A 13,663-nucleotide genomic window follows, 5' to 3' on the forward strand; every position below is an offset into this window, starting at 1 on the left:
TTCATGGGGTCGCAAAGAGTAGGACATGACTGAATGACTGAACTGAACTGAACATCCTATTATATAATATACCACACATTCTTTATCCATTCATCTGTTGATGAACAATTAGATTGTTTCCATGTCTTGGCTGTTGTGAATACTGCAGCTATGAACACAGGCGTGCTTTATCATTTGGGATTATATTTTTGCTCGGATATACACCCAGGAGTGGGATTGCTCAATCCTATAGTAATTCTATTTTTAGTTTTTGGAGAACCCCCATACTGCTTTTTAAAAATTATTTATTTATTTAATTTTGGCAGTGTTGGGTCTTTGTTGCTGTGTGGGCTTCTCATTATCCTGGCTTCCCTTGCTGTGGAGCATGGGTTCTAGGCATGTGGGCTTCAGTGGTTGTGGCACAGGGGCTCGGCAGTTGCAGTTCCTGGGCTCTAGAACACAGGCTCAGTTGCTCTGGGGCATGTGGAATCTTCCCCTGCCCACCCCCACCCCCACACCCCAATACTGTTTTCCACAGTGGCTGCAGCAACTCATGTTCTCACCAACAGTATAGGTGGGTTCCCTTTTCTCTATACCCTCTTCAGCAAAAAAGTAGCTATTGAACACCTACTATGAGTCAAGAACTGGGTTTATAGTGGTGAGCAAAGACTCTCCTCTCACAGATCCTATATTCTAGTGGGGAGAAGGGGAGTATGGATGAAAAATGTTGCCTGCCATATCAGCAAACAAAGAATGTTGCAGCCATCAAGCCATCAGTCACTACTGCTGCCCTCCCTCCCCCAAACCCTGAGCCTGACTATTGGGAACTCAAGATGGGGAAGAACACGATACCAGCTGTAGATAGCTAAGGTGCACATCAAAGGAATAATTTCAATGAATCCAAACTCTTGCATTTTCCCATACACAGAAAAGCACTAAACTCCTTATGTTGAGAAAATTAGTTTTCTTCATTTTATTATTATTATATTTTGGCCACACCACACAGCTTGTAAGATCTTAGTTCTCTAACCAGGGATGGAACCCATGCCCCTTGCAGTGGAAATGCAAAGTTCTAATCACTGGCACCCCACTCCAGTACTCTTGCCTGGAAAATCCCATGGATGGGGGAGCCTGGTAGGCTGCAGTCCGTGGGGTCGCTAAGAGTCAGGCACGACTGAGCGCCTTCACTTTCACTTTTCTTTTTTTTTTTTTTTTTTTTTAAATTTTATTTTATTTTTAAACTTTACATAATTGTATTAGTTTTGCCAAATATCAAAATGAATCCGCCACAGGTATACATGTGTTCCCCATCCTGAACTCTCCTCCTTCCTCCCTCCCCATTCCATCCCTCTGGATCGTCCCAGTGCACCAGCCCCAAGCATCCAGTATCGTGCATCGAACCTGGACTGGCAACTCGTTTCATACATGATATTTTACATGTTTCAATGCCATTCTCCCAAATCTTCCCACCCTCTCCCTCTCTTTCACATTCATGCATTGGAGAAGGAAATGGCAACCCACTCCAGTGTTCTTGCCTGGAGAATCCCAGGGATGGCAGAGCCTGGTGGGCTGCCGTCTATGGGGTCGAACAGAGTCGGACACATCTGAAGCGACTTAGCAGCAGTAGCAGCAGCAATCACTGGATTGCCAGGGAATTCCCCTGGTTTTCTTTAATTAATAGTAATCTTTTGATGTTCCAACTATGTGATTTTTATTGAAGAACCCCTTCATACCCTGGCTCCTTGCTTACCTTTTTGGAGCAGTCTCAAGGCAATGGCACCCCACTCCAGTACTCTTGCCTGGAAAATCCCATGGGCGGAGGAGCCTGGTGGGCTGCAGTCCATGGGGTCGCTAAGAGTCAGATACGACTGAGCGCCTTCACTTTCGCTTTTCACTTTCACGCATTGGAGAAGGAAATGGCAACCCACTCCAGTGTTCTTGCCTGGAGAATCCCAGGCATGGGGGAGCCTGGTGGGCTGCCGTCCATGGGGTCGCACAGAGTTGGACACCACTGAAGCAACTTAGCAGCAGCAGCTCAGAGCTATGTGGCTTGAAGTCCTCAGAAAGTCCACCAAATTAAACACATGTAACTTATATTTCATTTAACACTTACATAGCACTTACAAAGTGCCAGACATGGTCTCAGTTCTTTTCAAATATCTAATAAGTTTATCTTCTGAAAAAGTCAATAAAAATATCAGTAATTATATTACATGTAAATAACCTAATTATTTCAAGTAAAAGACAAAAGGTATAAGATTATATTTTTTAAAAGCTTAAGTATACTACTGACAAAAGACATGAGATAAAAAGTTCAAAAAGTTAAAAACAAAGGATTAAAAAAGTACCATTTCAATACTAGCAAAAAAGTTTGCATAGTTACACTAGTATCAGATACAGTAAAATTTAAGATAAGAAGTCTTACTAGATATAAAAAAGGACAATTCTTATATAAAAAGGATTAGTCTACCAGAAGATATAATAATTCAAAATCTCAAAAGCTTGAAAATTGATAAAACAGAAAAGGCATTAGAACTAAAATGAGAAATAAAGAAGTTCACCATAAGACTGGAAGACTTTACCACAATGCTACTCGAAGTATGATCCATAAACCAGTCCATGATGAGATACTTATAGAAACTGAGCACAGCCCTTCAGATTTTTATAATAATTTAACATTGCTGAAATTTCTTACTTTTTTAAAAAAATGAAGGCAATTGTCTACAACAGATCAGAAAAAAAAAATGGCTCTTCACCACAAATGCTTTAAGAAGCACTATGTTAATATACCATTCTTAATAGCTGGTAGAACAGATCTCTTGGGCCATTTTTAGGATTCCCAATTTCTGATTGACAGTGCCTCCTCAATTTTGGTTTGTGGAAGGTGTAGAGATGAAAATTAAACTCTAACAAGAAACAAAGGAAATGGAAGTCGAGGATGAACAGTTTAGAAAAAGTTAATCAGGTTAAATGAAAAAAAAAATCTAGACATAGAGCAATAACTTAAAGGCTGGTTCAACCCTAAATCTCTACTCTCTCTCCATGCAACACCCCCTTAGGTCCCACAACATATCAGAGCTTTTATTTTCTAGAAAAACTAAACCAGCAAGACTCCAAGACTTGAAGAAACCAGACACTGTGGAGGGCAGAGATGAATCAGTGGACTAAAAATAGAGGGATTCAGTGAAAGACTGCATAACAAATGATTAGATCCCCAGCTCCCTTCCTTTTTCTGCTCCCAGAATGCCAGGAGTCACCTGGCAATCTAAGTAACAGAAAGGTAGGTTCATCTCCAAGAAACCGAAAAATGAACAAATAGATACTGACAGGTTGAGTCCTCCAACAGGTTTGCTCTCATGGAAAGTTCTTGCCATGTACACAAGACTTCAAACATCTTTAGAGCCTCACTCTAGAAAATGAAATGACAGCCAAAGACCATCTCTCATTTTTGGAGACAGCCTCCAAGAAAGGCATAAAGCAAAACTAACAAACTGTGGTAGCCAGCCTCCAAAATGGCCTCCAATCATCCCCCACCTTTTTATATTGCCCCTTCCTACATTGTACACACATTTGTCATTGTGACTGATTGCTTACAGTAGAAATGATGGAATAAAAGTTTCAAGATTAGGTTATGAAAGACTGCAGTTTCCATCTTAGATTCTCTAATTCTCACTCTTGCTCTCTCATATCTTACTCTGAGGGAAACAAGCGGCCATGTTGAGAGCAGGGTGACTAATCTTTCCAGCTTGCCTGACTGAATGGGTTGCCAGATGCAAAACCTTTAGAACTAAAATCAGGGGTCAACCAGGAAACCTGGAATGAGTTGGTCACCCTACTTGTGAGCAACCTTATGGAAATGTCCATGGGGGAAAGAACTGATGCCTCTGGCTAATAGCCAATGAGAAACTGTGGCCTGTAAACAACTGTGTAAGTGAGCTTAAGAGTGGATTCCCTAGCCCCAGTGGAGCCTTGAGATGACTATAGGCCCAGCCAATCCCATGCAACCTTGGAGGAGATCCTGAGTCTCTCACAGAGAGATTCTCAAAAACTTCACAGATTGTGTAAGATAAAACCATATGTTGTTTTAAGTTGCTAAGCTTGAAGGTAATTTGCTAGGCTTTAATACATAACTAATACACAACAGAAAAAAAAAACCCTGAAAAAGTTAGTACTTCCAAAAAAGATATGTATAGTATTTCAAGACCAGGATTCTGTAACAAAGCAGAGTGTGTTAAATTGATTATAGGAATGGCCTCAATTTGTTAAAGCCTCCCTGCACTCAACACTTTGTCAGTTCTCTCACACTGATTTGGCTACGTATCTTGCTTTGGGAGAGTAGCAAGCATGACTCAGAGACTTAAAAAGCACCTGCACATTTAGACTTGCTCTCTTGCTATTCTTGAGACCCTGATACCACGTGGGCAAAGCTAGCCTAACCAGCTGAAGGATAATAAACCAGATGAAAGAGAATGAAGGCACCCAAGAGGACAGTCAGCCTTTATCTGCCCCAGTAGCTGACTGTAGTTGCATCAGTGAGCCAAACTGAAGTCATTTCAGACTGGCTATAAGAGCAGAACCTCATAGCCTAGTCTAGCTCAAATTGCTGACCCACAGAATCATGAACTAAATAGCTGGCTGTCATCTTAAGCCACTAAGCTTCAGCTTTAGAGTGTTTTTAAGTTAATTTATTTTTGGCTGCGATGGGTCTTCATCACTGTGTGTGGCTTTTCTCTAGTTGCAGCAAGCACGGGCTACTCTGTTGCAGGTCACAGGCTTCTCATTACTGTGGCTTCTGTGTTGCAGAGCACAGGCTCTAGGACACACAGGCTTCAGTAGTTGTGGCTTGTGGGCTCTAGCGTGCACGCTCAGTAGTTGTGGCACACATGGTTACTTGCCCCACAGCATGAATATTCTTCCTGGACCAGGGATAGAACCCATGTCCCCTGCATTGGCAGGCAGATTCCCAACCTCTGGGCCACCCAGGGACTCCCCTTAGGGACTTTTTTTTTTTTTTTTAATGCATCATAAGGTAATCGATGCAATAATAGATGAAGAATAAGACAGAGCTCTTGGAAATAAAAATTATGACAGTCAAAAATTTTCAACATTTTAGTAGAAATTCTAGGAAGGTAAAATCAAGAAGAAAAGATTAAAAAAAAATAGATCTAGAAGGTTTATATCCAACCAATAGGAGTTCCAGAAAGAGAGAAAAGAGAAATTGAGAGAGGTGGGGGATGTGTTGAAGAAATTGTAGTATTCAGTGTAAATGTCCTGTCCCTAATTCCTCATTCTTACCACCTTAATATATACCATATTTAGCACCTGCATTTATTAACCTAAGGGTTTTCCCCTGGGCATTTGAGCCTGCTTTGATGCTTGACTATCAAAGAAAAATTAATAACTTAGGAAGTGAAACCTCCTCCTTTCCAAGTATTGGAACTATGTATTTCCAAACAAAAGTGGAAGGCTTATTCAGTGAAAATTATAAATCATGTTGAAAGAAATTTTAAAAGGCATAAAAAGCCTCCTGATGAAAGTGAAAGAGGAGAGTGAAAAAGTTGGCTTAAAACTCAAGATTCAGAAAACTGAGATCATGGTATTCGGTCCCATCACTTCATGGGAAATAGATGGGGAAACAATGGAAACAGTGAGAAACCCAATTTTCTTGGGCTCCAAAATCACTGCAGATGGTGACTGCAGCTATGAAATTAAAAGATGCTTGCTCCTTGGAAGAAAAGTTATGACCAACCTAGACAGCATATTAAAAAGCAGAGATATTACTTTGCCAACAAAGGTCCATCTAGTCAAGGCTATGGTTTTTCCAGTAGTCATGTATGGATATGAGAGTTGGACTATAAAGAAAGCTGAGTGCTGAAGAATTGATGCTTTTTAACTGTGGTGTTGGAGAAGACTCTTGAGAGTCCTTTGGACTGCAAGGAGATCCAACCAGTCAATCAGTCAGTCAGACCTGAATATTCATTGGAAGGACTGATGCTGAAGCTGAAACTCCAATACTTTGGCCACCTGATGCAAAGAAATGACTCATTTGAAAAGACCCTGATGTTGGGAAAGAATGAAGGCGGGAGGAGAAGGGGATGACAGAGGATGAGATAGTTTGATGGCATCACTGAGTTGATGGACATGAGCTTGAGCAAGCTCTGGGAGTTGGTGATGGACAGGAAAGCCTGGCGTGCTGCAGTCCATGGGGTCGCAAAGAGTAGGACACTAATGAGCAACTGAATTTACTGAGGTGGAAACATATCCCATGTTCATGGATTGGAAGATTTAAGATATGAATACTACCCAAAGCAATCTACAGATTCAATGCAATCCCTATCAAAATCCCTATGATGTTTTTGCAGAAATAGAAAAATTCTAGAAAATTCATTCTAAAACTCATGTGGGATAACAAAGGATTGTGAATAGCCCAAACAGTCTTCAATAAGAACAAAGCTGGATGACTCAATGTTTTTTGATTTCAAAATTCACTACAAAAGTATACTAATCAAAATAGTATGGTTCTGGTTTAAAAACAGACATATAGACAAACAGAAAAGGATAGAAAGACCAGAAATAAACCCTTCAAAATATGGTTAAATGATTTATGACAAAGGTGCCAGGACCATTACATGGGAAAACGTGCTGGAAAAATTAGATATTCACATGCAACAGAAAGAAGTTGTACCCTTACCTAAAATACAAAAGATAACCCAAAATAGATCAAAGATTTCAGTTTAGTTCAGTTCAGTCACTCAGTCATGTCCTACTCTTTGCAACCCCATGAACCGTAGCATGCCAGGCCTCCCTGTCCATCACCAACTCCTGGAGTTTACCCAAACTCATGTCCATTGAGTCGGTGATGCCATCCAACCATTGCATCCTCTGTCATCCCCTTCTCCTCCTGCCCTCAATCTTTCCCAGCATCAGGGTTTTTTCAAACGAGTCAGCTCTTCACATCAGGTGGCCAAAGGATTGGAGTTTCAGCTTCAACATCAGTCCTTTCAATGAATATTAAGGACTGGTTGGATCTCCTTGCTGTCCAAGAGATTCTCAAGAGTCTTCTCTTGAGAGAAGACTTAAAACTATAAAATTCTTAAAAGGAAACATAGGACTAAAGCTTCACAACTTTGGATCTGGCAATAATAATCTTGGATATTACATCAAAGGCATAAGCAACAAAAGAAAAAATAAACAAATGGAACTTAATGAAATTAAAAATTTTTTGTACATGAAGAGACAGTATCAACAGAGTAAAAAGGCAACCCAAAGATTGAGAGTCAATATTAGCAAATCATACATCTGGGATTAATAGTTAGAATATATAGAGAACCCCTAAAACTCAACAATAAAAAAACAACCAGATTCAAAATCAACAAAGGACTAAATAGACATTTTTCCAAAGAGGAAATGAAGATGGCCAACAGGTACATGGATGCTCAACATGACTAATTATCAGAGAAATGCAAATCAAAACCACAATGAGAGATCAAGCACCACATGCCTACCAGAATATCTATCATCAAAAAGAACAAATAACAAATGTTGGCAAGGATATGGAGAAACCCAGAGAGTCCCCATGGCAAGAGGAGTCTGGTGGGCTACAGTCCATGGGGTCACAAAGCGTCTGTCATGACTGAGCAACTAAGAACAGCACAGCACAGCAAACAGTGTACCCTCACATACTGTTGGTGGGAACTGTAAATTAGTGTAGCAATTGTGAAAAACAGTATGGAAGCTTCTCAAAAAACTAAAAATACAACTACTCTATGACTTGTCCACTCCTGGGTATATAGCCAAAAAAACCCCCAAAAACACTAATTCAAAAAGATATGTGCACTCTGATGTTCATAGTAACATTATTTACAATAGTTAGGGTATGGAGAAGCAATGGCACCCCACTCCAATACTCTTGCCTGGAAAATCCCATGGACGGAGGAGCCTGGTAGGCTGCAGTCCGTGGGGTCGCTAAGAGTTGGACATGACTGAGAGCCTTCACTTTCGCTTTTCACTTTCATGTATTGGAGGAAGAAATGGCAACCCACTCCAGTGTTCTTGCCTGGAGAATCCCAGGGACAGCGGGGCCTGGTGGGCTGCCATCCATGGGGTCCCACAGAGTCGGACACGACTGAAGTGACTTAACAGCAGCACCAGCAGCAGGGTATGGAAGCAACTTGTGTCCATCAACAGAAGAATGGATAAAGATGTGGTGTACATATATATAATGAAATACTACTCAGCCATAAAAAAGATGAACTTTTGCCATTTGCAACAGCACAAATGGACTTGGAGGGCATTAAGCAAAGTGAAATAAGTCGGTCAGAGAAAGACAACTACTGTACGATACCATTTAAATGTGGACTCTAAAGAATACAACAAACTAGTGAATAAAACAAAAAAGCAGCAGATTCACAGATACAGAGAAGAAACTAGTGTTTACCAGAGGGGAGAAAAAAGAGGGGGATGGGAAATATAGGGGTAGGAGGAAAAAAGGGTTATTATGGATTATATGAAATTATATGTATGAAACTTTTGAAAATTGTAATACACTACAGAATTTTAAAATTGTAAAGCACCCCTTCATGGATCATTGCCTTGTTGTGGCGAAGGGGCTCATGTAACTCGATGAAGCTATGAGCCATGCCATGTAGGGCCACCCAAGGTGGAAGGGTCATAGCAGAAGGTTCTAACAAAACATGATTCACTGGAGGTGGAAATGACAAGCCACCTCAGTTCACTTGCCATTGAGAACTTCATAAATTGTATATAAAGGACAAAAAGATATAACCCCAAAAGATGAGTGTTCCCAGGTCTGAAGGTGTCCAATATGCTACTGGGGAAGAGTGGAGAACTACTAATAGCGTCAAAAAGAATGAAGTGGCTGGGCCAAAGTGGAAACAACACTCAGTTGTGGATTTGTCTGGTGATGAAAGTATTGCATAGGAACCTGGAATGTTAGGTAAATTACCATGGATCAAGGTAAATTGGACATGGTCAAGCAGGAGATGGTAAGAATAAACATGGACATCTTAGGAATCAGTGAACTAAAATGGATGGGAATGGGTGAATTTAATTCAGACCATTATATCTATTACTGCGCGCAGGAATCCCATAGAAGAAATGGAATAGCTCTCAAATCAACAAGAGTCCAATGCAGTAGTTGGGTGCAACTTCAAAAATGACAGAATGATCTGGGTTCATTTCCAAGGCAAACCAATCAACATCACAGTAACCCAAGTCTATGCCCCTACCAACGATGCTGAAGAAGCTGAAGATGATCAGTTCTATGATGACCTAGAAGACCTCCTAGAGCTAACACCAAAATAAGATGTTCTATTCATCATTGGCGATTGGAATGCAAAAGTAGGAAGTCAAGAGATACCTGGAATAACAGGCAAGTTTGGCCTTGGAGAACAAAATGAAGCAAGGCAAAGGGTAACTGAATTCTGTCAAGAGAATGCATTGATCATAGCAAATGTCCTTTTTCAATGACACAAGAGACAACTTTATACATGAACATCACCAAATGGCTAATATGAAAATAAAATTGATTACACTCTTTGTAGCTGAAGATGGAGAAGCTGTATACAGTCAGCAAAAACAAGACTTGGAGCTGACTGTGGCTCAGATCATCAGCTTCTCATAGCAAAATTCAGGCTTAAACTAAAAAACGTGGGGAAAACCACTAGGAGAGCCAGGTATGGTTTAAATCAAATCCCCTATGAACATGCAGTGGAGGTAATGAATAGATTCAAGGGATTAGAACTTGTAAACAGTGTGCTTGAAGAATTATGGATGAAGGTCCATAATATTGTACAGGAAGCAGTGAACAAAACCATCTCAAAGATAAAGAAAAGCAAGAAGGCAAAGTGGTTATCTTAGGAGGCCTTACAAATAGCTAAAAAAAGAAAAGACGTGGAAAGCGAGGGAGAAAGGGAAAAGTATACCCAATTAAATGCAGATTTCCAAAGAACAACATGGAGGGACAAGAAGGCCTTCTTCAGTGAACAGTGTATAAAACTAGAAAAAAACAACAGAAGGGGAAGACTAGACATCATTCAGGAAAATTGGAGATATCAAGGGGACATTTTGCCCAAAGATGGGCACAATAAAGGACAGAGACGGTAGAGACCTTATAGACACTGAAGAGATCGAGAAGAAGTGGAAAGAATACACAGAAGAGCTGTATAAAAAAGATACAGATGGACTGGGTGACTATGATGGTATAGTCAGCCACCCAGAGCCAGACATTCTGGAGAGTAAAAGTCAAGTGGGCCTTAGGAAGCTCTGCTGTCAATAAAGCTAGTAGATGTGATGGAATTCCAGCAGAACTATTCAAAATCCTAAAGGATGATGCCATTAAGGTGTTTCATTCAATATGTCAGCAAATCTGAAAGACCCAGCAGTGGCCACAGGACTGGAAAAGGTCAATCCTCATTCCAATTCCCAAGAAGGGTAGTACTAAAGAATGTGCTAACCATCAGACAATTACACTCACTCCCATGCTAGTAAAGTCATGCTTAAAATCTTGTATGCTAGGCTTCAGCATTATGCAAACCAAGAACTTCCAGATGTCTGAGGTGGATTTAGAAAAGGAAGAGGAACCAGAGATCAAATTGCCAGCATTTGCTGGATCATAGAGAATGCTAGGGAAGTCCAAAAAAAAAAAAAAAAAAAAGATCTACCTCTGTGTCATTGACTATGCCAAAACCTTTGACTGTGTGGATCATAATAAACTGTGGAAAGCTCTTAAAGAAATGGGAATACCAGACCATCTTACCTGTTTCCTGAGAAACCTATATGCGGGTCAAGAAGCAACCTGTATACAAAAGCAAACCCTGTATGAAACAACTGATTGGTTCAGGATTGAGAAAGGAATACAGCAGGGCTGTCTGCTGTCACCTGTTGGTTTAATCTACATGCTGAGCACATCATGAGAAATGTCAGGCTGGATGAGTTACGAGCTGGAATTAAGATAGGCAGGAGAAATATCAACAACTTCAGATATGTGGATGGTACCACTCTAATGGCAGAAAGCGAAGACGAACTAAAGAACCTCTTGATGAGAGTGAAGGATGAGAGTGAAAAAGAGCCAGCTTAAAACTAAATGTTAAAAAAAACACCTAAGATCATGACATCTGGCCCCTTTAACTCATGGCAAATAGAAGGGGAAAAGGTGGAAGTAGTGACAGATTTCCTCTTCTTGGGCTCTAAAATCACTGAGGATAGTAGACTGCAGCCATGAAATCAGAAGATGTTTGCATCTTGGCAAGAAAGCTGTGACAAACCTAGACGGTGTGTTGAAAAGCAGAGACATTACTGTGCTGAGAAAGGTCCTTTTAGTCAAGGCTATGGTCTTCCCAGTGGTCATATACAGTTGTGAGAGCTGGACTGTAAAGAAGATGGAGCGCCAAAGAATTGAAGCCTTTGAACTATGGTGCTGGAGAAGACTCCTAAGAGTCACTTGGACAGCAAGGAGATCAAACCAGTCAATCTTACGGGAAATCAACCCTGAATACTCATTGGAAGGATGCTGAAGCTGAAACTCTAGTATTTTGCTCATTTAATGTGAACAGCTGACTCATTGGAAAAGTCCCTGATGTTGTGAAAGATTGAGGGCAGAAGAAGATGGCATCAGAGGGTGAGATGGCTGGATGGCATCACCAATGCAATGGACATGAACTTGGGCAAACTTTGGAGATTAGTGACAGACAGAGAGGCCTGGTGCGTTGCAGTCCATGGGATTGCAAAGAGTCAGACACGACTGGGTAACTGAACAACAACAATGGATTATATGAAATCATATGTATGTAACTTCTGAAAATTGTAAAGCACTATAGAATTTAAAGAATCTTTCTTTCAGTAAAACTTTTTAAGTTAAAAAAAAGAACAAAAGACTTAAATAGACATTTCTCCAAGTAAGATATACAAATGGAAATAAGCACATGAAAAGATGTTCAGCAATGCATTAGGGATCATTAGGGAAATGCAAATCAAAATTATGAGATACTACCTCACATCCACTAGGATGGCTGCCATTCAAAAAAAGAACAGAAAATAACAAGTTTTGGCAAGAATGTTGAGAAACTGGAACTCCTGTGCACTTCTGGTGAAAATGTAAAATGGTATTGCCACTGTGGAAAACAGTACAGTGGTTCCTCAAAAAACTAAAAATAGAATTACCATATGATCCAGCAATTCCATTTCTGCACATTTACCCAAAAGAATTGAAAGCAAGGTCTCAAACAGATATTTGTACACTCATGTTCACAACTGCTAAAATGTGGAAACAACCCAAGCATCCACCAACGAATGAATGGATAAAGAAAAAGTGGTATATACATACAATAGGATATTATTCAGCCTTAAAAAGGAAGGAAATTCTGACATATGCTATAATATGGATGATGTGATATGATTGGGAATTTGTGTGTCAGCAGGGGACAAGGGTTTGATCCCTGGTCTGGGAAGATTTCACTTGTTGCGGGGCAACTAAGACCCCGTGCCACAACTACTGAGCCCATGCGCAGCAACTACAGAAGCCCCCAGGCCCTAGAGCTCTTGGTTTGTGACAAGAAAAGCCACCGCAATCAGAAGTCTGTGCAGGGTACAACTAGAGAGTAGCCCCTGCTCACTGCAAATAGAAAAAGCCTAGCACATCAGTGAAGACCCAGCACAGCCAAAAATAAAGAAATAATAAATAAAAAAATTTTAAATAAAAAAACATGTTATTTAGACTACTTTTAGCAATGTATGTGGAAGGCTTTTAAAAACGCGTACATAAATGCGAGATGAGCGAAGCAATTTAGACAGACCCGAATTACACCACAGCTTTCTTTTTCCATATTGTCTCTTTAAATATCCCCCCTCCCACTCCCACCCCCCCTAAATATTCCTTCTAGTGGCATGCATTGGAGAAGGAAATGGCAACCCGCTCCAGTGTTCTTGCCTGGAGAATCCCAGGGACGGGGGAGCCTGATGGGCTGCCGTCTATGGGGTCGCACCGAGTCCGACACGACTGAAGCGACTTAGCAGCAGCAGCAGCAGCAGCAGCGGCTCTAGGGTGTTTCATGGAGTAATATAAGTGCGGGAGCCACAGGCTGGGCAGGAGAGGTCGGTGCAGGACTGAGGGATGGGAGGGAAAGAAGGAAGCAGCCGCTTCTCTGCGCGATCGGATTTCCAGCATCCTCCTTCACCCCTCCCTCCGATGTGTCTACCTTGTTATGCCCGTAGAGCCAGTGAGTAGGGGGCGAGGGGAAGGGGCGCAGGTCTCGGAGCAGCCTCTGCCTCTGCAGGTAGAGCTTGATGGCCTGCAGCAGCCCTAGGGTCAAGCAGAACACCAGCGTCAGGTGAAAGGGCCTTGCCCAGTGCGTCTCAAGCCAGGAGGACTCCATCCAGGAGGACTCCTTCCAGGAGGACTCCATCGCTTTGCGCTACGAGGATTGACTTAGAGGCGGGGAGCTTTGTGTAGCCGCTCTTGAGGGAGGATCCACCCACTCACTCCAGGGCAAAGCCCGCCCACTGTTTCTCTGTGCCCTCCCGCAAGATCCCCGCTCCCTCACCCCGCTTCCCCCTCTCATCGCCAAGGGTGCTAAGGAAGAGCCGTGGGAGGGGCAGTTCCCGCTTAGGGGGAGGAAGCAGGCACGAGTTCCCGGATTTCTTGCCCTTTACTAATGGATGCAAACCT

At 41.6% G+C, this 13,663-nt stretch overlaps 1 protein-coding gene across 1 annotated transcript in view; it reads right to left on the bottom strand.

The window, feature by feature from the left end:
* The window catches only part of LOC102410132 (cytochrome P450 4X1), a 49,744-nt gene extending 36,303 nt beyond the window's left edge, over positions 1 to 13,441 (bottom strand). The window contains exon 1 of the mRNA XM_006051654.4: positions 13,194 to 13,441. Coding sequence (XP_006051716.4) covers positions 13,194 to 13,400 — 207 coding nt within the window. The 5' untranslated portion in view covers positions 13,401 to 13,441. The remainder of the gene's footprint in view (positions 1 to 13,193) is intronic.
* Between the last annotated feature and the right edge of the window lie 222 nt (positions 13,442 to 13,663).

The sequence above is a fragment of the Bubalus bubalis genome, chromosome 6, assembly GCF_019923935.1.
Source record: "Bubalus bubalis isolate 160015118507 breed Murrah chromosome 6, NDDB_SH_1, whole genome shotgun sequence".
Lineage (NCBI taxonomy): Eukaryota > Metazoa > Chordata > Mammalia > Artiodactyla > Bovidae > Bubalus > Bubalus bubalis.